This window comes from Bubalus bubalis, chromosome 1, assembly GCF_019923935.1.
Source record: "Bubalus bubalis isolate 160015118507 breed Murrah chromosome 1, NDDB_SH_1, whole genome shotgun sequence".
NCBI lineage: Eukaryota > Metazoa > Chordata > Mammalia > Artiodactyla > Bovidae > Bubalus > Bubalus bubalis.
The window spans coordinates 46,926,265-46,952,571 of record NC_059157.1 but is presented as its reverse complement, the minus strand read 5'-3'; the positions used below and the strand labels follow the sequence as shown (position 1 = coordinate 46,952,571).

At 50.7% G+C, this 26,307-nt stretch overlaps 1 protein-coding gene across 10 annotated transcripts in view; it reads left to right on the top strand.

Moving 5' to 3' along the window:
- ITSN1 (intersectin 1) overlaps positions 1-26,307 on the top strand; it is a 249,074-nt gene that overhangs the window by 193,855 nt on the left and 28,912 nt on the right. For 8 of the 10 annotated variants that reach the window (XM_025281353.3, XM_044939433.2, XM_006048225.4 and 5 more), the window contains 4 exons: positions 13,799-13,920; positions 15,744-15,850; positions 22,380-22,563; positions 24,513-24,611. In XM_025281353.3, the coding sequence (XP_025137138.1) occupies positions 13,799-13,920; positions 15,744-15,850; positions 22,380-22,563; positions 24,513-24,611 (512 nt within the window). Of the gene's footprint in view, positions 1-1,499; positions 2,537-13,798; positions 13,921-15,743; positions 15,851-22,379; positions 22,564-24,512; positions 24,612-26,307 lie in introns of those variants that run through there. The other 2 variants (XM_044939435.1, XM_044939438.1) reach the window with 2 other exon arrangements.

Genomic DNA, 26,307 nt, shown 5'->3' with positions numbered 1-26,307 from the left:
CCTCTGTTGTCCCCTTCTCCTCCCGCCCTCAATCTTTCCCAGCATCAGGGTCTTTTCAAATGAGTCAGCTCTTTGCATTAGGTGGCCACAGTATTGGAGTTTCAGCTTCAACATCAGTCCTTCCAATGAACACCCAGGACTGATGTCCTTTAGGATGGACTGCTTGGATCTCCTAGTCCCACCTATTTGCCCATTTGTGCTCAGCCTTCCCCAACCAGGGCCTTCCTTTCTGATCTGCTGACAGGACCAGCATTAGGTGACTGCTGTTAACCTAAAAACCTTCCAGGTTTCTGACATCAAAACGGGTTTTAGGGGCAGGGGCTGTGGCCACTCTGGCTTCCGGGAGGAGACGCTGGTGCTTAAAGAGGTGGAGTCCCAGGCTGATCTGCCGCCTCATGGTCTAATGTTCTTTCTAGCTCTTTCAGCCACCTTTGGGATCACCACGCTAACCCTAAACAGAAGTTCAGGCTTCTGATGCCCCAGTGGGTTTCCAGCTCGCTCTCTGGAAAACCCTTTCATCTGACTTCCAGATTACGTGATGGAGAGGTCTGCTTTCATCACCGGTCCCCACTGTGGCATCGTGGCTGGGAGATGGCATGGATGTGGAGGCTTTCTCTGCCTTGGACATGGCGCAAGTCAACCTCCCTGAGCTTCGTCTTCCTTCCAGGGCTCTGTGCGCCTGCACATCCAGTGGGAGGTGGTGCTCAGGCTTCAGTCGACGGATTCCCATCATCCAGCCCTTCCTTTTGCCTATTGAGTCTCACCTAACCAGACCTTCTATCACCACGCTCTCCAAGATTCTTGCATGAAGCTGAAGCCACTGGTGGGCCTTGGCTTGAAAGCCTTCACCCCATCTTCCCCAGCTGTTTGCCTGCCTCCACCCCTTCTTTCTCTGCTGCCTTGGCCAGCTCCACTCACCCGCCATGTCTGAGCATTTTGCTGAATCCCAGTCACTTGTTGTACCTAAACTGAGTGGATGGAGACTGATGCACAAACAGACACTCCCTCCTTAGACTGTGAGCTTCTCGGGAGCCAGGCCCTATCCCATGAAGACCTACAAATGTGAATCAATAGCAGTGGGTGCTGCCTTTGTATTTAGTATTGCCTGACACTAAGTCCTCCCTGTCAGCTTAGAAACTGGAGGTGGAACCTATCTCTCCACCTGGGTATCACCCAGAGTGCCTTGCTTAGGAAGTGTCCAGGGTGAACAGTCCTGTTTCCACTCTGTTGTTCTGTAGGCTCACTCCTTCCTGCCCAGAAAGGCTGGAGAGAAAGAAAAGCCCCCTCCCCAGTGTCCAGTCTCCCCGCTGCATGTGGCTTAGAACAGCGCACCAGCTGTGTCTGGGGAAGCACCACTGTTGAAAGGATAAATCCGCAGGAGAAGTCCCTAGACCAGGCAATGAGCTTCTTAATTGTGAGACTTGTTACTCATCAGTCTTATACCATCCTGAATACTATGTATTGATTCTGTGTTTGGTTTTCTGTCTCCCCTCCACTAGAATGGAAGCTCCATGAAAGCAGGGACCTGGGTGCCTCTCTGCCGTTGCTGACAAATGAGCAAGAGATGTCACGGGCTCAGGTGGTCTCTTGTGTTCTGGCGGGGTCAGTTGGCCAAGTTAGGAGGACCGCAGGGGACCAGGCTGTTCTTAGACCCTTGGGAAGAAAGTTCCGTCGCGGTGAGAAGTCCCCAGCTGTCCATGGACCACCCTGATCTGGTCCGGTGTCCAGAGCTGCCTCTGGGCTGGAGTTTCCCTGGGACTGGTCAACCTGGGACCAGCTGCCTTGACCCAGCATGGTTGCCTCTGGCCCCCAGCAGTCTCCGGCTCCAAGGACGGGAGTCTCCTCTCAACTGGGCTATCTGGGAATGGACTGGGAGAGCCACGGGTATGGACCACTCTCAGACCTGCTCTTTTACAAGCTCATGATTTCCTGGTGAGTCTGCATTTCCCAAGACAGCAAGAGCAAAAAGTTATTCCTGATGGCAGAAGTTTTATTCCTGATCTTCATCTGTCTCTGGACTCCACTGTCTCATCCATAAAATGAGGGCATCAAGCAGAGTGACCTTTCAAGCTCTGGCCCTGGTGCTGGAGGCAGGTGGTGGCAGTGTGGTCTCCGGAAACGAAGCATTGAAGGTTCTCTGGACTCCGGCGTGCGGATGGCCTCAGAGGATGGCATTCTGTGGTCACGGCCATCACGTCTCCTTGGACAAGTGCCCTGAGTGACCTGCCTTGGGCTGCATTCGGTTCAGTGGTTGTGGCCACCCTCATCTGGCATGTGCCTGAACAGATCTAGTTTCTGAATCTTGCTCCCTTTCCACACCAGGCGCCTTGTTTCCAGGCAAGCTTCCCATCATGGCGTGGTCCTCACTCTTGGCTGCACATCAGAACCCCTTGAAAGCTTCGCAAGTTATGGACACCTAGGTCGCACCCCATCCAGTAGGATTTGGTGGATCTGGGGTACAGCACGGACACTGGGCTTTTTTAAAGTCTCCTTAGGTGGTTCTGAGCTTCCCTGGTGGCTCAGCTGGTGAAGAATCCACCTGCAATGCAGGAGACCTGGGTTTGATCCCTGGGTTGGGAAGATCCCCTGGAGAAGGGATAGGCTACCCACTTCAGTATTCTTGGGCTTCCCTGGTGGCTCAGATGATAAAGAATCCACCTGCCATGCGCTAGACCTGGGTTTGATCCCTGGGTTGGGAAGATCCTCTGGGAAGGAAATGACAACCCAGTCCTGTATTCTTGCCTGGAGAATTCCATGGACAGAGGAGCCTGGCGGGCTACAGTCCATGGGGTCGAAAAGAGTCGGACACAACTGAACGATTTTCACTTTCACTTCTTCAGTGATTCTGATGTGCAGCCAAACTCAAGAGCCACGACCCGCCTGCATCCTTCTTGTAGCTGCTGCAGTGCCCCTCCCAAAGTACAGCCAGACCTTCCTGAGCGCCCAGCCAAAGATGTGAGTGCACGCACTGGGCTTCCCTGCTGGTCCAGTGCTTAAGAATTGACCTGCCAATGCAGGAGACATGGTTTTGATTAACCAGGACGATTCCACACGCCATGGAGAAACTGAGCCCATGTGCCACAGCTACTGAGTCTTCGTACGCTAGAGCCCGTGCTCTGAAATGAGAAGCCACCGCAACGAGAGGCGTGTGCATCACAATGAAGAGAAAGCTCCCCACAGCTAGAGAGAGCCTGCACACAAGACCCGCACAGCCACCCCCCACCGACAAAGCGCAGGTGCCTCACTCTTTCATCCAGAGCCCCCTGGACCGCACTTCCCCGCTTACTAGGAGCTGAAACGTGGCTCCAAGATGCACATGTTGAAGCGCATACTCTTATCCTTCATGCCTCAGAATATGACTGTATTTGGAGATGGGGCCTTTAAAGGCTCATTAAGATGCGGCCATCAGCATGGGCCCTCATCCAATCTGACTGGTGTCCTTAATAAGAAGACTTCTGGGCACCAAGAGTCGCCAGGGATGAGGGCACACAGAGGACAGTCCATGTGAGGACACGGGGAGAAGACGGCCGGCCAAGACTCGATCACATCTTGATCTTGGACTTCCAGCCTCCAGACTTGTGGGACAACACATGGCTGTGGTCTAAGCCGCCCCGTCTTTGTTCCAGCAGTCCGGCTGACTGACGCATCACCGTTCCACCAAGGCGAGAGGCAGAGTGATCAGGACCAAGAACACGGGGGTCGGATTCCCTCTGCCTTTTATTAACAGAGGCTCTGCCAAGTTCCTTAACATCTCTGTGCCTCCATTTCCCTATCTGTTCAAGGGGGTATACCAGCTGTAGCTAGCACATAGGATTATTGGGGAGGATTCCGTGAGTCCATGAACTGTGCTTGGAACCGTGTGGCTCAGAGTAGCATCCATGCTAACTTTCCTTCCCTCTTGGTACCCCAGCCTCTGCTTCCCTCTTCCTCACTTGCTTCCTGGCCCCACCACCCCACTCTTACCCCTGTTTTCACTGATGGCTCCCTCTCTATGTTCCCTGACTCCTACCCACCCACCCTTTTGCCCAATGAAGCCCAACTTGAATTCCTCCTCCTCTGAAAAATATTCCTAGATCCCTCTAAGCAAAACCACAGCCTCCTTCATCATACTGCAATAAAAGTGTGTTTGTACTTCCAATACCTTAATCTGCCTTGTGTACCCAAAGGATTTATTTAAGGTGGCTAGTAAGGACCCCTAAGGGCTTCCCAGGAGGCTCAGTGGGAAGAATACACCTGCCAGTGCAGGAGAGGCAGGAGATGTGGGTTCGATCCCAGGGTCAGGAAGATGCCTAGAGGAGGAAATTGCAACCTACTCCAGTATTCTTGCCTGGAAAATCCCAGGGACAGAGGAGCCTGGCTGGCTATCATCCATGGGGTCACAAAAGGGTAAGACTCGGCTTAACAACTAAATAATGACAACACCAAGGACCCCTAAAATACTGCATGATGGCGCACATTGAAAGCAGGAACTCAGAAAGAAAGGGAAATAAGGATGGTGGGTGACATTAAAGAGGCCAGGAATGAGCTAACAAGTGCAGACCAGTGGGGCGCTTGACAGCGTGCCAGGAATTCCAGCGTTAGTTATAAAGTCATGACTGATATGCCTTTGATTAGAAAAAAAATTACTAAAGTTCTTGATGCAAAATAAAGAGATGACTTATCCCTGAGAGTAATTTGATTTTCACTGCTTCTCAACAGTCATGAAACTGCCTAGCAGTCCATGGAGCTGGATTCTCCTTCTTGGGAGAGAATTAAGCTAATCTGGAAACCACGTTGCGACTTTTAAGATTCTGGATTGGGACTGAGTGCAGCTGAGTCGAAGGCCGTGGGGGATACCCAGGACAGGCTGGAGAAGGGTGCCTGATCTCAGCTAGACATATCCCAGGGCGGGGCTTTGGTGTCATTGGGTGGAATTTTCCCCAACTCTCGCTACAGGCCTCCATGTCCACCTGGCATCTCTAGACCCCCACATAAAAATCCAATCTTAGGGATTTGCAACTCTGAGGTCTCAGGCGTTGATGACAAGGTGCATGGTGCCTTCTACGAGATGACTGCACATTGGCAAAGATCAGAGTGTGGATGAGATGGCTCAGCTGCTAGTGGACCAAGGCTCCCGCAGGACGAACACCTGTCTTACTTCCTTCATCACTGAATCCCAGCATCAAGCACAGTTACGGTCATACCGTGAACGCATAAATGCAGTCAAAGCTATGGTTTTTCCGGTAGTCATATACGGAAATGTGATAGTTGGGCCATAAAGAAGGCTGAGTGCCAAAGAATTGATGCTTTTGAACTGTGGTGCTGGCGAAGACTCTTGAGAGTCCCTTGGACTGCAAGGAGATCAAACTAGTCCGTTCTAAAGGAAATCAGTCCTGAATATTCATTGGAAGGACTGACACTGAAGCTCCAATGCTTTGGCTACCTGATTCCAAGAGCTGACTCATTGGAAAAGACCTTGATGCTAGGAAAGACTGAAGGCAAAAGAAGAAGGGAATGACAGAGGATGAGATGGTTGGATGGCATCACTCACTCAATGAACATGAATTTGAGCAAACTCTGAGAGACAGTGAAAGACAGGGAAGCCTGGCATGCTGCAGTCCGTGGGGTCACAAATTGTTGAATGCGGCTTAGTGACTGAACACATACGCATAAGAGCACAGGTCAGAGAGGAGGGGCTGACATCAGCTGCAGGGCGAGGAAAAACGGCTTTGATCACAGAGTCTTCTTTTCGACCCATCCATTGTGGGCTTCATCTGCCTTCCCTACATGATGGGCTGCCTCACACATGCCACTGTGCCCTGGAGGTGGAGGACATTAGATTAGATTCATTTTCCTAGGAGGATCTAGGTAGCCTGGAGGGAATTAAGCTAACACCTGGCAGGAGACACCAGGGCTGTGGCTTTTCCACTTCCTCTGCTCAGGCCAACCCTGGAGATGCCTTCTGTGTAGATGCCAGCTCCAGAAACTGGGTTAACTGGCCCCCGAACCTGGGGCCATTTATTTTTTTTTTTATTAATTTTTTTAAGTAGGGAGGGGTGGGCTTCCCTGGTAGCTCAGATGGTAAAGAATCCCCCTGCAATGTGGGAGACCTGGGTTTGAGCCCTGGATTGGGAAGATCCCCTGGAGAAGGGAAGAGCTACCCACTCCAGCATTCTTGCCTGCAGAATTCCGTGGACAGAGGAGCCTGGCAGGCTACAGTCCATGGGGTCACAAATAGCATTTTATTTATTATTATTATTTTTAAAAGTTTTTTGGCTTTATTGTGTGGCATGTGGGATCTTAGTTCCCTGACCAGGCATCAAACCCACATACCCTGCATTGGAAGAAAAAAGTCTTAACCAGTGGACCACCTGGGAAATTTCCTGGGGCCATTTAGCCAGAGGATTTGGGCTGAAGGTCCTCAGAGATATCGGTAGATCCTTTCCCTTAAAGATGAAAAACCAGGGCCCAAGCTTCCATATTGCTCTTTTCTCGATCCCTCTGGCATTACGACCTCTTTAATCCACTTCCCACTTCATCTACTTCCTACCCTGCCCACGCCCCTGGCTTATCTTTTGCAGCATCCCTGCATCTACCTGGCACTCTGGCCCCATGCCCCAGCATAATGCCCCCCTCCTCCCCAGCTATATGGAAACCTGGCACACATATGATCAGGTCCTCGTAGAACCTTCCTTCAACAGGACAGAGAACATCTACTTTTCTGAGTTCCTGCAGCCTCCACCATCGGCACAGCCCACAGGCCATTCTTTATTGCTTGCTATTTTATATTTAATTTTCACATCAAGTTTCCCCCAGAACTGTGAGTTTCCTTGAGGACAAGGACATTGCCTTGCTTTCTGTGTCTCTTGGACTTCAAGGGGAATTTAATGCATATTTATTGACCGTCTCATAGTATATTTTGGCCCATTCATAACAGGAATGAGGCCTGTTTATTTGCTTTGCTCTGTAGCCAGCTTGCTGTGGGGCCTGGTTTGGTTTTAAGAATTCTGGTCCCTGTTGGAAAAGGAAGTAGAATAATTGGGGTTCTGGAGAGAACAACTCTCGCTTTTTACCCTTCTATGTCATTTGAACTGTTTACAATAAGCGTATGTTCATGCATTACTTTTGTAATAAAGCAATTTATTTAGATTATGCTGTCCCTGTGAACAATGTCCCATTAAAGGGACAAGATTATCTTTGGGGGTAAGATACTTTTCTCTAGTATTCCAGACTTGAATCCTTTCTGGGGGGCGGGGAGGAACATTGTGGTTCTCTCTGTTCTGCAAATGTGTGTAACTGCATGAAGCTATAAGGGACAGCACATAGATTAGGAATTTTATGTGGGTTGTAATTGGGGATCATTTCTAACTGCCTGAAGTCATTTGCAATATTATTTCAGCTGTGAGTGGATTCTAGTTAGTTATAAAAGTTCCTCCATCACACTGAGATGTCCGTGGAACTTACTTGCTGTGTTTTACCCTCTCATTTTTCACTGGGAAAGGAAGTCAGCACAGAATGTTTATTCTGGTTCCCAAAAGAGAGAAGGACCACGTCCCTCCACCCCTAAAGAAAACCCTCTCATTTGAAATGTCCTTTCCACTTACCCTACTCTGAATAACGGTTTGCTTTTTAAGCTCTCTTGTTTTTCTAAGTTTTAAAATTTCAAAGGAAGGATATTTTTTAGTTCAAAGCGCCTGTTTCAAGTCTTAAATGGTTTTCTTGGTCTGGCATTCACCAGCAAGAATTTTTAAAACAGTATCCTATGGGTTGGTTCAGTAGCGGAAAAGACTGTTCCAAGCCAGCATTGTTGGCACATAATGCTGAGATGAATCTTCACCCCACCCCAAAATCTTTACTTTTCATTGTGTTCTGGGTCCTGGAGAGGTCATCTGGACCATCCTTCTCTCTCCAGGCAGGCTAGTAGGGGGGGGCAGTGAAGGGTGGGATTTGTTGGGGCCAATAAACCAGACGCACACAGCACTGACGTCCCAAACTTCTCTGCCTGTTGGGTGGACTGACTGAAGGCTGGAGCCGCCTGGAGTAGGGAGCCACACAGCCTTTTCATGCCCTCTGACCCCACAAGTAGGAGATGTCAGTTCACCCTGAACTGGCCCCAGCAGCTGGGATTCTTGGACCAATGGCCCAAATCCACCCTGGACTTCCTGCTGTTTCCTGGCTCTGAGCTTCTTCCCAACCACACTGTGTAACACTTGAAGATTCAGAAGAATGAATTGCTGAAATCCAAAGCAAGCCAGTTCCTGTCATCTTTCCTCACTGGTTCTTATGTCTGTTTCGTCAGTCATTCTGTGTATCTCAGGTCACATGCCCCATTCTTGCTGCAGAATTGTCAGTTTCTAGGAATGTCATCATTTCTTAGTGGGGTGCTATTGACATTTGAGGTGAGCCCTTCTCTGTCCCATATATTACGAGTCATCTGCCCTGGTTCAGTCCAGTCATTATGACAACCAAGAATTTGGAGTTGGGGGGTGGGTGCAGTGCAACCCTGAACCTGGTGGGGAGCAATACTACCTTCAGCCTGTAGGGGGCAGTACCATCTTCAACCTGTGGGGGCAGGTGGAGCAGTACCATCTTTAGCCTGTGGGGGGCAGTACCATCTTCAACCTGTGGGGGGCAGGTGGAGCAGTACCATCTTTAGCCTGTGGGGGGCAGTACCACCCTCAACCTGGTGGGGCAGTACCATCTTCAGCCTGTGGGGGGCAGTACCATCTTTGGCCTATGGGGGCAGTACCATCTTTAGCCTATTGGGGGCAGTACCATCTTCAACCAGGTTCCTATGCAATATTGCTGTTTACAGCATCGGACCTTGCTTCTATCACCAGTCACATCCACAATTGGGTATTGTTTTTGCTTTGGCTTCATCCCTTCATTCTTTCTGGAGTTATTTCTCCACTGATCTCCAGTAGCATATTGGGCACCTACCGATCTGGGGAGTTCCCCTTTCAGTATCCTATCATTTTGCCTTTTCTTACTGTTCATGGGGTTCTCAAGGCAAGAATACTGAAGTGGTTTGCCATTCCCTTCTCCAGTGGACCACATTCTGACAGACCTCTCCACCATGACTCTCCCGTCTTGGGTGGCCCCACGTGGCATGGCTTACTTTCATTGAGTTAGACAAGGCTGCGGTCCGTGTGATTAGATTGGCTAGTTTTCTGTGATTATGGTTTCAGTGTGTCTACCCTCTGATGCCCTCTCACAACACCTACAGTCTTACTTGGGTTTCTCTTACCTTGGATGTGGGGTATTTCTTCACTGCTGCTCCAGCAAAGCGCAGCTGGAAGAAGCACAAGCTGGAATCAAGATTGCTGGGAGAAATATCAATAACCTCACATATGCAGATGACACCACCCTTATGGCAGAAAGTGAAGAGGAACTAAAAAGCTTCTTGATGAAAGTGAAAGAGGAGAGTGAAAAAGTTGGCTTAAAGCTCAAGATTCAGAAAACTAAGATCATGGCATCTGGTCCCATCACTTCATGGCAAATAGATGGGGAAACAGTGGAAACAGTGTCAGACTTTATTTTGGGGGACTCCAAAATCACTGCAGATGGTGATTGCACCCATGAAATTAAAAGACGCTTACTCCTTGGAAGGAAAGTTATGACCAACCTAGATAGCATATTCAAAAGCAGAGATAGTACTTTGCCAACAAAGGTCCATCTAGTCAAGGCTATGTTTTTTCCAGTGGTCATGTATGGATGTGAGAGTTGGACTGTGAAGAAAGCTGAGCACTGAAGAATTGATGCTTTTGAACTGTGGTGTTGGAGAAGACTCTTGAGAGTCCCTTGGACTGCAAGGAGATCCAACCAGTCCATCCTAAAGGAGATTAGTCCTGGGTGTTCATTGGAAGGACTGATGCTAAAGGTGAAACTCCAGTACTTTGGCCACCTCATGCGAAGAGTTGACTCATTGGAAAAGACCCTGATGCTGGGAGGGATTGAGGGCAGGAGGAGAAGGGGACGACAGAGGATGAGATGGCTGGATGGCATCACCGACTGGATGGACATGAGTTTGAGTGAACTCCGGGCGTTGGTGATGGACAGGGAGGCCTGTTGTGCTGTGATTCATGGAGTCGCAAAGAGTCGGACACGACTGAGCAACTGAACTGAACTGAACCATCTTCAGCCTGTGGGGGGCAGTTTCAGCCTTGGGGGGGGCGGCAGTACCACCTTCAACCTGTTGGGGGCAGTACCATCTTCAGCCTGTGGGGGAGAGTACCCTTGTCAGCCTGGGGAGGGCACTACCCCTAGCTGAAGACCCTGAGTTCATAGCTGTATGTTCTGAGGGTCAGGCATTTCTCCTCTTCCATCTTGAATTCCCAGCACCTGGCAGTTAGTGCCAGACTTGTGTTAAGATATCAGTAAATATTTGTCAAATGAATGAAGGAATGAAATCCATGAACAAGCTTCAAGAAGGTCTGTGAATCCTGTAAAACTGTGCAGAATAGATCTGTATATCGTGTGCATTGTATCCATAAGTTTTCTTGGAGGGGTAAGGATTCTAGCATCCACCAGATTCTCCAGGGAAATTGTGATCTACACAGATGTGGGGGTGACTGGTCTAACCAGTGTCCACTACTAGGCTGATGTTTGTATCCCTACAAATGGCGTTGCATAGTGGGTGTGAGCTGAGCTTTAGAGCTACTGGTCTCTACCATTATCCTGATACCCTTGCAGAAAGAAATGTGCTGAGAATTGCAGGGGAGACTGCTCCCCCACGTTCATACACATCTCTGCAGTGCAAGGGCGGTATTCTACCCTTTAACAAGAAGCGACCTTGAAGCTGGACACTTGGACTCCCTGACAGAAGAGTTTGGTGAGAACAGGACAGAAGGGAGATATTTTCCTCCCAATCTCAGGAGTGTTTTTTGGGTGTCTCTCTTCATGAACGACAAAGAAATCGGTGATATCACTCAGCATCCTGTAAGCTGGGGCTCATGCAGCAGCTCAGCAGAGGGCAGCTGAGGCCAGCAAAGGAGCAATCATGACCTGCTTCCTTCCTGAGGATTCACTGTCGATGCAATTGTTTAAATAAAACACTTTGCGCCGGGGCAGGAAGGACAGCTGGGCTGAGCTGATGGCTGAGCAGAGGGCTCAAGGTCCAGAAGCATCTGCAGACCTAAGCAAAGGTTCATTCTCAGCCCGTGACCCTGTGGAACTGTAGTCTGGCCACACTGTAGTGGCTTTGAATGAGGTCTTGGATGGAAGGGTGTGCCAGGTGTTAACATGATGATGGCTTATCCCCGAGGCTTTCCCAGCATCAATCTGCCCATCCTGGGATTGTCCTATCCTAGGAAGAGATGCTCTAGAATTCTAGAAAGGGAAGTTGGCCAGGGGAGGGGACAAAATTGAAAGTTGGAAGTGCCCGAGATTGACTCTGAACTTGGAGTCAATCTCAGGCACAGTGAAGCGTTTACCAAGAAGTTATGATGTCATTCGCCCCAGAAGAATCATTCTTTTTGCAGAAGCTTCCAGCATCTGGACTAGATCAGTCATGAACGTAGAAACTCCCTCAGGGGAAGATGGAAGCTGAGGAACCAGATTTCAGAGCAGGCTTCTCAAACCATGTGTGTGTTAGTTATTCAGTTGTGCCTGACTCTTTGCGGCCCCATGGACTGTAGCTCACCAGCCTCGTCTGTCCATGGGATTCTCCTGGCAAGAATATGGAAGTGGGTTGCTGTTACCTTCTCCAGGGGATCTTCCCAACCTGGGGATTGAACCTGGGTCTCCCACAACACAGGCAGAGTCTTCACAGTCTGAGCTGCCAGGGAAGCCCTCTCAAACTTTAGTGTCCCTAAAAAGTCACCCAGAGAGCTTGTTAAATCAGACTCCTGCGCCCTGATCCCACAGTCAATTCAGCAGAAGCCTGAGAATCTGCATTTCTAGTTAGCACCTAGGTGCTATTGATGCTGCTGGCCTGGGACCCCACTTTGAAAACTGCTGGTGTCCTGTGGTGGGGTTTCACACTGTGCTCCACGGTGCCCCCTTGTGGGAGAAAGAGGGATGAGAACAGCGAGTGAAATGGGACTCCGTGCCCTCACCCCCACCTACATCCAAGACACCTCCCAGTCTTCTTTACAAATCTGGTTTCCGTGATTGAAAAAAGAAACCCTTGATAAAAAGAAGAGGGGTGGGGGAACCCTGACCTGGAAGAAGTGGGTCCAGACCTGCATGGGGGGTACCCCTGAGAATCGAGTTTCCCCACCCTGCATTCCAGCGTGCCCAAGTCAGGGGGCAGCCTAGGATTATAACCTGAGAACATTAGAAGCAGACAAACCCCAATAACCAGCTAAGTGAGTAGAAGCCAGGGCAGGCATCACCTGCTGTGCCTGCCCACTCCCACCCCGCACAGGGCACAGAGCCTACTCCCCTGGGCAGCTGCAGCCACAGTTGCACCCAGCCGCCCAGGTCCCGTGGCTGCAGGGCCGCAGCCTGCTCCAGGAGAGCTTGCCCAGTGGTGTCTGGATGTGCCCACATTGGCCCTGTCCCCAGGCCTCTTCAGAGTCTCAGTATAGCTGCCTCATCCTCCAAAAACCAAACTTGAGACAACCATCTGCCCCACTAATGTACCTGGGACCCAGCAGCAGTGATCTGAGGTAGGAGCCCAGGCTCTGATCACAGTGTCAGGGTCCTGTCTTGGCTTCACCATCATCACCCTGCTGACAGAGTTTGGGTGAGGCAACCTCTCGAAGCCTCAGTTTCCCCGTCTGTAAAATGGAGATATTTGTAGGATCTAAGTGAGCATTAAACACAGCTGTCAGGATCTAGCTCCTGGGACAGCACCTGGCATGGTGTGAGCCCTCGGGGAATGTCAGCCAACTGTCACTACGGCTTCTCACTCTCAACACTCTCAGCGGTTCTGCTGAAGCAGGCGTGGACCATCTGTGTTAGTCTCCTGTGGCTGCTGTAACAGATGACCACAAACTTATTGTTCACTCACTCAGTTGTGTCTGACTCTTTGCGACCCCATGGACTGCAGCACGCCAGGCTTCCCTGGTCTTCTTGTCTCCCGGAGTTCGCTCAAACTCATGTCCGTGCAGTCCGTGATGCCATCCAACCATCTCATCCTCTGTCGCCCCCTTCCCCTCCTGCCCTCAATCTTTCCCAGCATCAGGGTCTTTTCCAACCTCATGAACAGTATGAAAAGGCAAAAAGCGATGCCCACAAACTGGGCGGGCTTAAAACAACAGAAATTAATTTTCTGCTAGTTCTAGAGGTGAGACGTCCAAAATCAAGGCTTGGGCAGGGCCATGTTCCTTTGACAGCTTCAGAGGAGAGTTCGTTTCATGCCTTTCCCTGAGCTTCTGATGCTGCCAGCAATCGCTGGCGTTCCTCGGCTTGTAGACACATCACTCTAGTCTCTGCCTCTGTTGTCACGTGGTGTTCCTTGTCTGTCTCTGTGTCCATAAGAACAACAGTCATATTGACTTAGGTCCTGACCCAACTGAATATGACTTCATCTTTTTTTTTTTAATGTTAATTATTTTTTGGTCACGTCACATTGCATGTGCTGATCTTAGTTCCCAAGCCAGGGACCGAACCTGGGCCCCCTGCAATGGAAGTACAGAGTCTTAACCACTGGCCGGCCCCGTGGAGTCCCGAGTGTGACTCTATCTTAATTTGATTGCATCTGGAGGCCCTATTTCCAAATAAGCTCACTTTTACAAAGTGCTGGGGTAGGACTTGGACCGATCTGTTTAGGGGACAACGGTCCCACTGGCGCGAGACTGCAGGGCCCTGGGGAACCTTCCCCGTGAAGCTCCCCAGGCCTGGACTAAACGGTCCCCGTGGTTGTGTTTTGCAGGGTGTTCAGACTTACACCTCTTGGATATGCTGACCCCAACTGAAAGAAAGCGCCAGGGGTACATCCACGAGCTCATCGTCACAGAGGAGAACTATGTGAATGACCTGCAGCTGGTCACAGAGGTGAGGGCAGCTGGGGGTGCTGGGCGGGGGCCGGGGTCCCTGTCAAGGAGGCGGGGTCCTGCTTCCCAGGCTGAGAAACTCTCAGGTGTGTGGGAGCCTCTGGACGGGACGTCACGTAAGAGACGCTGTCTCGAGAGAAGAGGGTTCCTTCTCATCCATGGCCAACTGGGAGTCCTGTCCACAGAGAGGGCAGAGGTCCCTCAAGCCAGGGACGGACAAGCCCGTTAGGAGGCCTAGAGTAGGACACACGACAGCGAGGTGGGCGTCGGGGCGAGGAGACCTGAGCCGGGACTCACAGTGGCGAGGTGGGCATCAGGGCTCCACTCAGAGAACTTGCCACCAACTACCCGACGACGCCACAGAGCACCACCTCCCGGCCCTTGGCAGTAGCGTTTCAAAATGGCGGCCAGCAGGGCTGATGGCTTGCGTTATTCCTCACGCCGCCCATCACTCCCGAGAAACATCTGTTAAAGGGAATGAAGATGTTTCCTCCCCGGGGCCCCGTGCACACACCCCCAAACCCCGTCCAGGACGATGCCTCATTTTGGCTTTCCTCCCAGGAAGCTCTTGACAGGCCTTGGCTGCCTGGTCCAGGCGGATGATAAGATGCAGAGTTGGGAACCCCCTGCTTGTTGGGAAGCTTTTGGTCCAGACCTGTGGGACGTTGGCGTGTTAGGGTCCAGGTGCTTGCCGAGCTGGGTGTCTGGGTCCCCCTATAGTCTGCGAAGTACTGTGAGAGTGTGCGAACCCCACCCCCACCCCCCAAGTCATGAAACCGTCTCCTCTGATCATCTCCTCCTAACTGACCAGGGAAGACAAGGCTTGCTGCCCCAGTGTTGAGCAGTCCCAGACGCAGGGTGGGTTGATGGCCCCCAAGGCCATCGTGAGTGCTTAGGAACCATTGGGATGAAAAAGCACCCCTTTCTCAAGACACAGGACTGTCACTAGGAGTCTCGCGTGTTGAGGATGTGAGTGTCATGCCCTTAAATGTGGTACGTTGTGTGTGGCCTGGTGGAGGCCCGGTTCAACATCAGCTTAAGGACCCGTGAAGGGTAGGGGCTCCTGGGGATCAGCCTTAGCCCAGCCAAGTTTATTTCAAAGACAGGCTGAAATAAACTAAGGTCTGTAATAAACTAGGTCCCTAAGGAACCTTCCAGTGAGTGGCCTGCCTCCAGGGGTAGCAACCACCTCTCCTTGCGGGGCTCAGCTGAGATCCGTGATGTACTGCGAGTGGCCCACCCCTTCGGGGCTTGGGCAGGCATCTGTATTTCCTGGAGCCCAGGAGAGGAGCTGCACCCCCTCGGGGCTAGGCCTGCACCCCCTGGCTCTGCCCGAGGTCCAGCCCCGCTGTGGGCAGGGCCATGGGGTCCATCCCATCCCCAAGGCTGCTGGTTGGAGGCCCTGCTCCCCGGGAGCTCCTGAGGCTTGTCTGGGCCACTGATGCCAGCCAGGAATGCGGGAGCCACCCTCCACCGACCCCAGGGCATCTCTCAGCCCCCACGTCTGGCTGTGGCCAGCTGGTGAGAGCGTGAGTGCCTTTGTCCAGACCCCCCAGCTGAGTTCAGGCCGGTCCTCCAGAGTTTAGTGGGCCTCCTTGTAAACCTGTGTGTGGACCCAATGGGGAGCCCCGCTTCCATGCACCCCCTCCCCCCAGGCAGAGGGAGGACCACCTGCTTCAGAAACTCGGCGGCTTCTGAGCTTCTGAGCAGGGCTGCAGACACCTCGGGCCTTCCCGTTGCTCCGAACAGATCGGTGCATTGCGTGTGTTTGAATTTCAAGCTAACTGTTTGCTTTCTGAACTGCTTCGTTTTCTGCATCTGTAGATCTTTCAGAAACCCCTGATGGAGTCTGAGCTGCTGACAGAAAAAGAGGGTGCTATGATTTTTGTTAACTGGAAGGAGCTGATTATGTGTAATATCAAACTACTGAAGTAAGCCTCTCCTCTCTAACCCCCGGCCTGGCTTCGCGCTCACCCACTAGCACCCCCGCGTGGCTTCACGCGTGTGTCCTCTCCATGCATGCCCCGCTGCGTGTCTTCCTACCTCTCTTCCTCATTTCTGCTCACAGGCACCATCACTCTTTCTCACCTGATGCCTTCTAGAATCACAGTCCGAGTTTCTCCCTGGGGAGGGTGGATTGCTCGGGTCTCCCAGTTCCTACTTTTACCGTGGTTCTAGAATGAACAGAGAAGGGCTGATCCTGGGTCCTGATCCCTGACCAGCCCCACCCGGGGTGAGGGACAGCCCTCATGCCTTCCCTCAGACCCAGGATCCACAGGGGGACACGTTGGTCTCTTGGGACTTTCTTGCCTCCTGAAGATGGGAATCAGTGGGACCGTCCATGGCCACGGTCCACAGCGGTTCTCAGGATGTCCCTCTGAGATACTGGCCTGAAGCAGTGGGTATTTTATTCATATTTCAGTTCCCAGTCGCAGCTGCAGGGCCAGGGAGAAACACTGGGCCAGATGTCTAGAGACCTGGGCTTGGAGCCCAACTCACCGCCCTTCCTCAGTTTCCCCACCTGTAAAAGGAAGGGGTTGGATTGTATCATCCAATCCCTTAAAAAAAAACAAAAAACCTCCAAATCTGTGTCCATCAGGCCTCAGTATAACACTTGCTAGAACACAGATTAGGTCCACAGTGTCCTGGGATCCCAGAGGCAGCACACAGGCCCTGGGAACTGGTGGTTCCTCCTGATCTCTAGGTTCATGTAAACGGGAAGCAGCTCTTTCCTGGGTGTGGCCCCTGGGATTTGCTGAAGTGATTTCAGCCGTCCACTGTGAGCGTGTTTGGGGGTGGATGAAGGGATGGACAGAGCGGTGCGGCGAAGTGGACATGAAGCAAAAGCAGAACATCCTCTCTCTGTACATTCTAGAAGACAAATAATCAAAGATGACAGGATGAGGATGGTTTAGAGGAGGTATTTCCATTAATCTTCCTTGAGAAAGATGCTGCGGAGTCTGCTAGCATAGATCTGAGTCGGATTCTTGGGCTCTCACCCTTGCCGTTGCCCACCTGCTCTCATTGTCACTTGTGCTCCCTGAGCCTCAGTGTCCTCATCTGTAAAGTGGGGGTAGTAACCACCACGTAGGGTTCTCACTAAGGAGCATTTAGACACCAACTGCCTGGTCCATAGTAAGTGCTGGGCTTGGGCCTTGGGGTGAGCTGAGTACCCACTCTTGCCTTCAGAGAGAGGCTGCCTTGTCACTTGGGGGCAAGTGGGCTCATTTATCCCTGAACCTACAAGTACTCAACCTAAAGGCGTGGAGATGAGTTCTTTTGAAACGCACACAAAGACCTTCTGTTGAAAACACACCTACGCGCTAACACCGCTTTCCTTGGGTGGGTGAGTGAGGGGGTGGGGAGAGGGGAGACCTGTCTGATGTTCCAGAGAGCCCCTAAACCCCGCCTCAGCATCCCCCTTGCTTTTCTGTTGTCTTCGCACTTTAACCCTCCCTCCTGCTCCTGACAGGGAACCGGAAGCCCCTTTCTTGGGCTCTGTCAAGGCCAGGCCCTTGTGCTCCCTCCTCCTATCAGCGCCAACATGCTCCACAGCCCCAGAGGTAGGAATCGAGAGCACTCTTGCTGCTGCGGAAACAAGCTCAGAGAGGCTGAGTGACTTGTTCAAGGTCACACAGAAGGTGATCAGGGCCCCGGGCTGCTCTGTGGATGACACTCAGGGCCCTACTAGGGGTTCCACCCGGTTCTGCCCTCGATGGAAAGCAGGTGAAACCAGGAGGGAGGCATCTCAATTTTTCATCTGGGCTCCAGCACTTTCTAGCTCACTTTGGGCAGTTATCTCAGGCAGATAACTCCCCAACACTTTGTTTCAGAAGCTGTAGGATTGCAGTCAGAGCACCTGCCCAGTCTAGCATGCAGGGTTATTCCAGGGAGCAAGTAGATCAGGTGTACAGCTGGTACCCTGCCAATCACGGCCCCACCAGGCATCTCTGATCCCCATCTTCTATCATCTCTGATGACCTGATTGGTTAGTTTGGCTAAGCTTTTCATCTTTTAGATAAAATATTAATACTTGTATTTAGAAAGAGCTTTCTGGGGACCTGATTTCTTTCTTTCTCTTCTTTTTTTTTTTCCCTTTTCAGCATCTTATTATGAAAAATTTTCAAACATACCAGGAAAAATGGAAAAAATTATATGATGAGGGCCCGTATTGTAGATTATACAATTTCACTGCTTAAACTTACCTTCTTTGTGCAAAGGACTAATCCCAGCAATGGGAAGATTTAGGGCTTCTGGCACAATGGGAGAGGGAGGCATTTGAGGAAAAAGAGAATTTAAGGCAGTGGCTCAGATAGTAAAGAACCTGCCTTCTATGTGGTAGACCCAGTTTCGATCCCTGGGTTGGGAAGATCCCCTGAAGAAGGTGAAGTTGCTCAGTCGTGTTCCGACTCTTTGTGACCCCCATGGGCTGTAGCCCACAAGAATCCTCTGTCCATGGGGATTCTCCAGGCAAGAATACTGGAGTGGGTTGCCATTTCCTTCTTCAGGGGATCTTCCCAACCCAGGGATTGAACCCGGGTCTCCTGCATTGCAGGCAGATTCTTTACCATTTGAGCCACCAGGAGGGAATGGATACCCACCACAGTATTCTTGCCTGGAGAATTCCATGGACAGAGGAGCCTGGTGGGCTACAGTCCATGGGGTCGAAAGAGTTGGACACAACTGAGCAACTAACACTTTCACTTTCATTCCCTGGAGGGCTGCAGTGGACAGTCACTTACGCTCCACTCCTGATCCAAGGGCCACCGACAACTTGTACTTAAAGGGGGACACAGGGTTTATTAATAAGAAACAAACATAACGAACATAAAAGGGAGCTACCTGGGGTGCTCAGACTTCTTACTAATGCTGCTTCTGGGCTCTCTTACCTGTGAGCAGAGAGCTGAGAAATTTGCCTTCGAAAGCAGAGTAGGACAGAAGAATCTAGAACTTTTTACAATTAGGAGCTAGATGCAGACCCTTAGGAGTGGCTATTAGAAGAGATAAGAGAAGGGATGCAGAAGTGAGATAGGGCGTGTGGAACCAAGTGCTGGCAACTGTTTTTATCAAGATCCTTTCCTGTTTCCTTGCTCGAAGAAATAAAAATAAATGAAAGAGCTTCTCCAAAAAAAGTTTTCCTTAAATATTAAGTATTCAATTTCCAACTTAAGTATGATAAGAAGAAGATAGTACTACTACTACTACGTCGCTTCAGTCGTGTCCAACTCCGTGCGACCCCACAGACGGCAGCCCACCAGGCTCCCCCGTCTCCGGGATTCTCCAGGCAAGAACACTGGAGTGGGTTGCCATTTCCTTCTCCAATGCCTGAAAGTGAAGTCGCTCAGTCATGTCCGACTGTTCGCGACCCCATGGACTGCAGCCTACCAGGCTCCTCCGTCCATGGGAGTTTCCAGGCAAGAGTACTGGAGTGGGGTGCCATTGCCTTCTCCAAAGAAGAAGATAACAAGAATAATTTAAGAAGAAGAAGACACAGTTTTCTTTAAGGCAGAAAAACAAAGAAAAATGGATTAGAACTGGAAAACATACCTTGAATAGATAGCTAGTGGGAACTTGCTATATAGCTCAGGGAGTTCAGCTCCGTGCTTCATGATGACCAGAGGGGTGGGATGGTGGTGGGGAGGGAGGCTCAAGAGGGAAGGGATGTATGTACAGCTGATTCACGTTGCTGTACAGCAGAAATTAACACGACATTGTAAAGCAACTATACTCCAAAGCGAGAGAAGTCGTTCAGCTGTGTCCAACGCTTTACAACCTCATGGACTGTAGACTACCAGGCTCATCCATCCATGGGATTTTCCAGGCAAGAATAGTGGAGTGGGTTGCCATTTCCTTCTCAAGGGGATCTTCCTGACACAGTGATTGATAGCAGGCAGATGCTTTACCGTCTGAGTCACCAGGGAAGCCCAAGGTATAGTATACTCCAAGGTATACGCCAAAAAAAAGATACCTTGGTGGGTAAAGACAGGATGGGGAGAAGGAAGGACTTTGGCTGGGCGTGGACAGGGTGAGAGGGGAGGTGGGAGTGCCTTGGAGGAGGGGAGAGGAAGGCCGGCAGGGAAGGCCGAGCACAGGGGCTGGGGAAGCCCCTGTTGGCGGAATGGCAGGAGGCATCTGGAGTGAGGGGGGCCGGGAGCCCAGGGCAGCTTGAGTGGAGGTGGGGCTGCTCTTGGTGCTTATACTCTATGGGCTCTGGAGTCAGATCCCGCCCCCACCCCGAGTTCCAGGGTTTCCTGTCACCCGTGAGCTGTGTGACCCTGGTCAAGTCACTCGATTTCCACGTGCCTCAGTTTCCCCAACAGTCAAGAGGGATACTGTTGCTTTGGCCGAAAGGTTCATAACGGATTTTTCATACCATCTTACGGAGAAACCTGAATGAAAATTTTGGCCAACCCAATAAGTCATACATGTTAAAAAGAAGTGTTTGATGCCTAGGACACATTCATGAAAGCCAACTCTCTTGCTCGTTCTTTTGATCCGCAGACTTCAGAGGGTTACTCATTCGCTCAGCAAACAGCGAGCACGCCAATGCATTCACTGACTGATTTGATTTCTGTCGCAGTTCAAGACCTTGCATGTATTGAGCTTTCTGTGAGATTACGGATTAGCTCCCCAAGGGGCGGCGCTGTGGCTGCAGCACTCGTGCCGTCCCTGAGCTTGGTGACCCCTGTTCCAACACACTCAAGCCCAGTCCTGTGCAGTAGAACATCCCAGGAGGCCCGCAGCTAAACCTAACAGGTGCCTGGTCCATTGCAGGCCCTGTCTGCCCCCCTATGCAAGATCAACTCAAGTCTACAAGTGTGGGCCTCAGAACCTGGGACCTGGCTTAACTTCCTCAACACAGTGATGATCTGCATGTCATCTTTTTCCTTTTCCCTTTTTCTTGTCTCCTCATCATTTAGAAAAAAAGAAAAAAGAGGGAGGCAGGTAAAAACACTTTTATTCCCTTGCAGAAAGACTATGTTACTCCTCATTGGAAAATCATGGAATGATGGAATTTCTTCCTGTTTCCATCTTCCCAAGTTTGTATTAATAACCTGGTTACTCACTGCGCTCGCCCCCCAGAATTGGTGGTGATGTCGCCCTTGAGCCAATTTCTACATGTTGGGAGATATTCCACACCAGCCACCCAATGGGCAGTCACCACCTGGCCATCCTGGGGATACCAAGCTGCCACTCCTCATGCCCCAGCCAACCAGCAATGGCCAGCACCTCTTCCCACAATGGCATCTGCTTAAGGGGGGAATCGCTGGTTGTTTAGACCATATAAGGCACTGTCCCTAAAGTTTCTTTCCTTAGCTTGCTTGCCCAGTCCAAAGATTTTTAAATTTTTTTCTTTAACCAAAGATGTGGGGGAAAGAAAGTGATCTGAAGTTTTTGATACTAAGACTGCAGCACCTTTTGGGAATCACATAGCCCTACCCACAACCATGAAGGCAACCAGAGGAATTCATAGTAACGTCCTCCCACGCTTATGTTGAAATCATGTGTTACGCCATTCTGTTCTATCCATCCATCTGTTGATCATCCATAGTCACTAGGGTAAGCAGAACTCACCCATGGCCTCCCGTGCTGTGGCCTTGCCTCCGGGTACATTGCTGTCCTTGTTGTGTGGAAGCTCAGTACCGTGCCCTTCTTATCGTAGTTGGTTAGGAGTTGCCATACAAGTTAGGAGGGTGAGATGCACGGCCCTGAGCACTCATACTGCAGAGAACTCCTGAACAAACACTTTGCAGTCCCTCTGGTCCCCGACTTCCAGGTCCATTGCTCCATTATCATATAAATAGCCTTCTCTCTTCAGAGCTCTCTTAATCCAGTCAACTGCAAGTTGGCCGCAGGAGTGAAGCACAGATAGTTCAGACCATCATTTAAGCGTGGCTTTCATGAACATAACAGGATTCTTTTCCTGTGGCAGTTGATTTGCCATCTTCACTGTGTTTCGTTGGGTCTGAAGTTGAGCCTCCACGGCCCTTGGCCACAACAGCTTCCCTTGGCCGGCAGCACTGGTCCTGGAAATGGATTCAGGGCTGGGGCCAGACCAGCCTGGATGGACCATGCATCAGGCAAGACATCCACCCAGGGATCATGTCCAAATTATTTTTCTTTTTAAGAAAGATTCTATATATTTCCACACGAAAATATTGTCTTTTATACTGACTTGTTTGGCAAAAAAAATTTTTTTTTTTTTTTTTTTTTTTTTTAGTCTTTCTTTCTAAGAGCCAGCAGATAACCATCATGCCAAAAAAAGAAAAATGCCCCAGGGACACCTCTCTGTAGCACTAGACTCATTTCTTTTTCTGTCCCTTGTCTCCCACATAGATGCTTAGTGGCCCTGGGTTTGTGCCCCTCACACACATCCCATTTCTGTGCCACCTAGAAGTGTGCCATGTTCCCATCAGAGAGCGCGAAGGTGGGGTGCTCACTTGCTGCGTTTCTGTGCAGAGCGCTGAGGGTCCGCAAGAAGATGTCTGGGGAGAAGATGCCCGTGAAGATGATCGGAGACATCCTGACGGCCCAGCTGCCACACATGCAGCCCTACATCCGCTTCTGCAGCTGCCAGCTCAACGGGGCCGCCTTGATCCAGCAGAAGACTGACGAGGCCCCAGACTTCAAGGAGTTTGTTAAAGTGAGGAGCCCTGGCTCAGCTGAGCCCCTGCCCCCACAAGGGGCCATCTGCAGGCAGCTGGTGTGCAATCGCACGTGCACGGAAGGCCAACAGGGGCGAGGTCTCAGCTGCACAGGAGGGGGGGCTGGCCCTCACCGGTGGGTGTGACTGGGGCCGTGGGGGTGGGCTTGGCGAGGGACCAGCGCTGACCTGGAAACTCCAGTCTGCGGTCCAGGTGCAAGTGGTGTTCTTGCAATACCAATTTAAAATCCTTCGTCTCATTTTCAGGCCTAGGAGGACTGGCAGGTCTCAGGTCTGCTATTCTGTTTAATCTGAGTATCCTCATTTCTCTGCTGCTCTCTGCCCTTTGCTGACAAAGGGAATCCCAATGGACCCTTTAATTTTCCCACCCTAGTTGGTTCTTTTCGATGAGCTCAAGCCCTAGGAAATCAGCGGGGGTGAGTGTGAGATGACAGGACCTCTGCTTTGTAGGGTAACCAGGGTCTGGAGAGTCGTGTGTGACCAGGGAACATTGTGGGGAGGGGACCCCGAGCTGCTGGGGGCCTCGGGCTTCGGGCCTGCTGCCCCGGGACCCGGCCTTGGCGGGGATGGTCCTTGCTGGCTGGGCCAGCCCACCCCATCAGCCCCCACCTCTCCCAGAGTGGAAAGAGGAGACTAAAGCGACTTGTGCTAAGCAGGCACATTCTGATGAGTGGGCAGCGGAGTCAGCGCACTAACAACAAGCTTATCTTTGTGCCTCCTGGATTTGGGGTGGGGGGAGGCTTTCCCACCCTCCCTGTAACCTTGTTTGTGGCATCATCGTCTCTTCTGGGTGAATGTGCCGTCTCTTCTGGGCTACAGCATCACGTGTTCTCGTTCTTTCTTTCTCTCCTTGTTTCTAAAGTTAAATGCTTGGATTTGCTATCCAATGAATGGAACGTCTAAAGTCATTCTAAAGGAGAAACATGGCCAAGAAGTAGGCCTAGGGTGGGCTGGAGACTGGAGGTAGTGCTGGGCTGGTGGGTACCATGGGCCACCTGGGGGTCCCCCCAAGGGCCAAGGGTCTCCCCTGGGCACAGGCAGAATGAGTCCATCACTGCACGCGCTTGAACTTCAGGGAAACGCTGACCTCAGCCCAGGGAGGGGCCTTATTCCCCATTCCCTGCTCGTGCCTCGCCTCATCACCTCTCCCGGCCTCATCCCTGCGGGACTTTGTCCTGCCTTTGGCAGCTGCAAAGAGTTCCTGGAATAAGGGTGTCCATGGCTGGAGCGGGTCCAGGTGCTGACAGGCCCTAGGGTGTTAAACCTGTTCCTGAGGCATTAGCCTGACCAGAGAGCTGTCACATATAACCCCTGTGGCTTACAGAACAAAGAGTCGCCTTTTTGGTGCAGAAGGACTCTTGTCCTCCAGTTCAGTTGACGAAAGTGGAAAGAAAGAGGTGAAGGAGTCCAGAGTGGAGACAACCGGAGTCCCAGGGGCCTGAGCATCGCGTCTCAGCTTCGCCATCCCCACCCTGCCTGGGGGCTCCTACCCGCGGGTGCAGTGAGACTTGGGACCTGCAGTGTCTCTGGCACTCAAGGGCATTCTTTTTCTGACCCTAGAGTTTTGCGACTCTCCTTGTTCCTAGGAATGTTGTAGAGTTTTGGCAGGTATCCAGATGGACTATTCTCTGTAAAGCTAGAATCTCATCTCTGAAAGTTAGGAGCCTGGAAGGTCTGCGGGACCGGGGAGCAGGGTTAACCCTGCCGCTGAGTCACACCCATCATCAGCTCCCACCCTCCATCTGGAACATGCCCCCCCTGGCCCAGGGCAACAGCCTGGCTCTTCCAGCTCCAGGCTCCCCAGTTGTCGTCCAGACAAATGAGACAATGCGAGGGGCGGGGAGTCATGAGTAACAACGGTGTGACGTCACTAACCGGATTTTGCAGACTTCTTAAGAACATTAAAAAAAAAATTTCTTTTTTTTCAGAGGCTGGCCATGGACCCACGCTGTAAGGGAATGCCCCTGTCTAGTTTTATACTGAAGCCTATGCAACGAGTAACGAGATACCCACTGATCATTAAAAATGTAAGTAACTGCCTTGCCTTTTCAAGCAGAGGAATGCTATCTCAGCAGGTCTGGGATCTGGGGTCAGGGGCAGGTTCCCCAGCCAACACACCAGGTATCTGTTGTGTAGAAACCATATACCAACAGGCTACAGGAGGTGTCTGCATGGTAACTCTGAAAGAAAAGCTGGATTACTGTGAAAGTGTTAGTCGCTCAGTGTGTCTGACTCTTTGCGACCCCCATGGACTGTGGTCCACCGGGCTCCTCTGTCCGTGGGATTCTCCAGGCCAGAATACTGGAGTGCATAGCCAGTCCCTTCTCCAGGGGATCTTCCCAACCCAGGGATTGAACCTGGGTCTCCTGCATTGCAGGCAGAGTCTTTACAGTCTGAGCCAGCAGGGAAGCCCCAGAAAGGTTTATTGTGAACAGAGCTAATAATACACACATCGGCTGAGCAAACAAACAAGTGGCTTCCACCTTGTAAGTCAGTTCTTTCCCTAATACAGGCAGGGTCTTGATGCTTTGGTTTTCCTAAGAAGAAAGAGAGAAAAGTGAAAAGAAAGTGAAGTCACTCAGTCGTGTCCTATTCTTTGGGACCCCACGGACTGTAGCCTATCAGGCTCCTCCATCCATGGAATTTTCCAGGCAAAAATACTGGAGTGGGTTGCCATTTCCTTCTCCAGAGGATCTTCCCCACCTGGGGATCGAACCCAGGTCTCCCGCACTGCAGGCAGATGCTTTACCATCTGCACCACCAGGGAAGCTCTAAGAAAGAGAGAAAGGAATACAGTTTCTACCACCTGTCCTCAGAAAGCCATTGTGAGATACTCTATGTTGATATTAGATGATTGCTGTTCTCCTGTCATTTCAAGAAAGCCAATGCCAAAAGAAAAGAAGAAATTAGGGTTTCAGTGTGCCCATCCTTAAAGTGAGTGAACAGACTTAGACATCCTCTGAGCCTGTGATTCTGTAAGCACAGGGAGGCTGGCTTGTGGAGAGAGGTTTTAGATCTGGTTCCTTTCAGTGAGGAATTTAGAAACCCACATCTGTACACTGGTGTGCTCACTGCTTCCGAGGTGTTGTTGCCTCTTGAGTCTCTCAGTGGCAGAGTTGGGAAACATATATGTGTGTATACATCCATACACACTGTTACATACACATACGTGTACAAACATATATTTAAGATCATATATGTATATGTTAGAAGCCATGAGTTCACACCAATAGTTCCTGTTCTAATCTGATATCACAGAATTTATTCTAGCCTTCCCCCTTTCTATGTATATAACTCCCTTCTCCATGAGAAGCTTTGCTTTCATTATCCTCAGTATATTTACTTATTTGCTGAATCCCCTTATATGTCACAAGTTTCTCTCTCATGTAAGCATCTCCTCAGTCCAACCCCGGTTCCACCCCACAGAGTACAATGTGGTCACATTGGCTGAATTAAATAATTAGTTTTGAAAGATGCTTTTAATCTACCATTTCCTTTTCTCCAACATATGGTTACTATTAAGCTAATTCAAAACTTTGTTTACTTTCCACAATATTTAGTTGCAAATTGATGTTGGAAACAAGTTTTTAAAACAGGCGTTCTAGATCTAGTCAATGGGAAGAAAAACAAAAACAAGAGAAGACCTGAGAAGCATACATATTAAAAAGGAAAAAACAAATTATCATTCTTTGCATAAACATGATTTCTACCCCCTTGAGAACC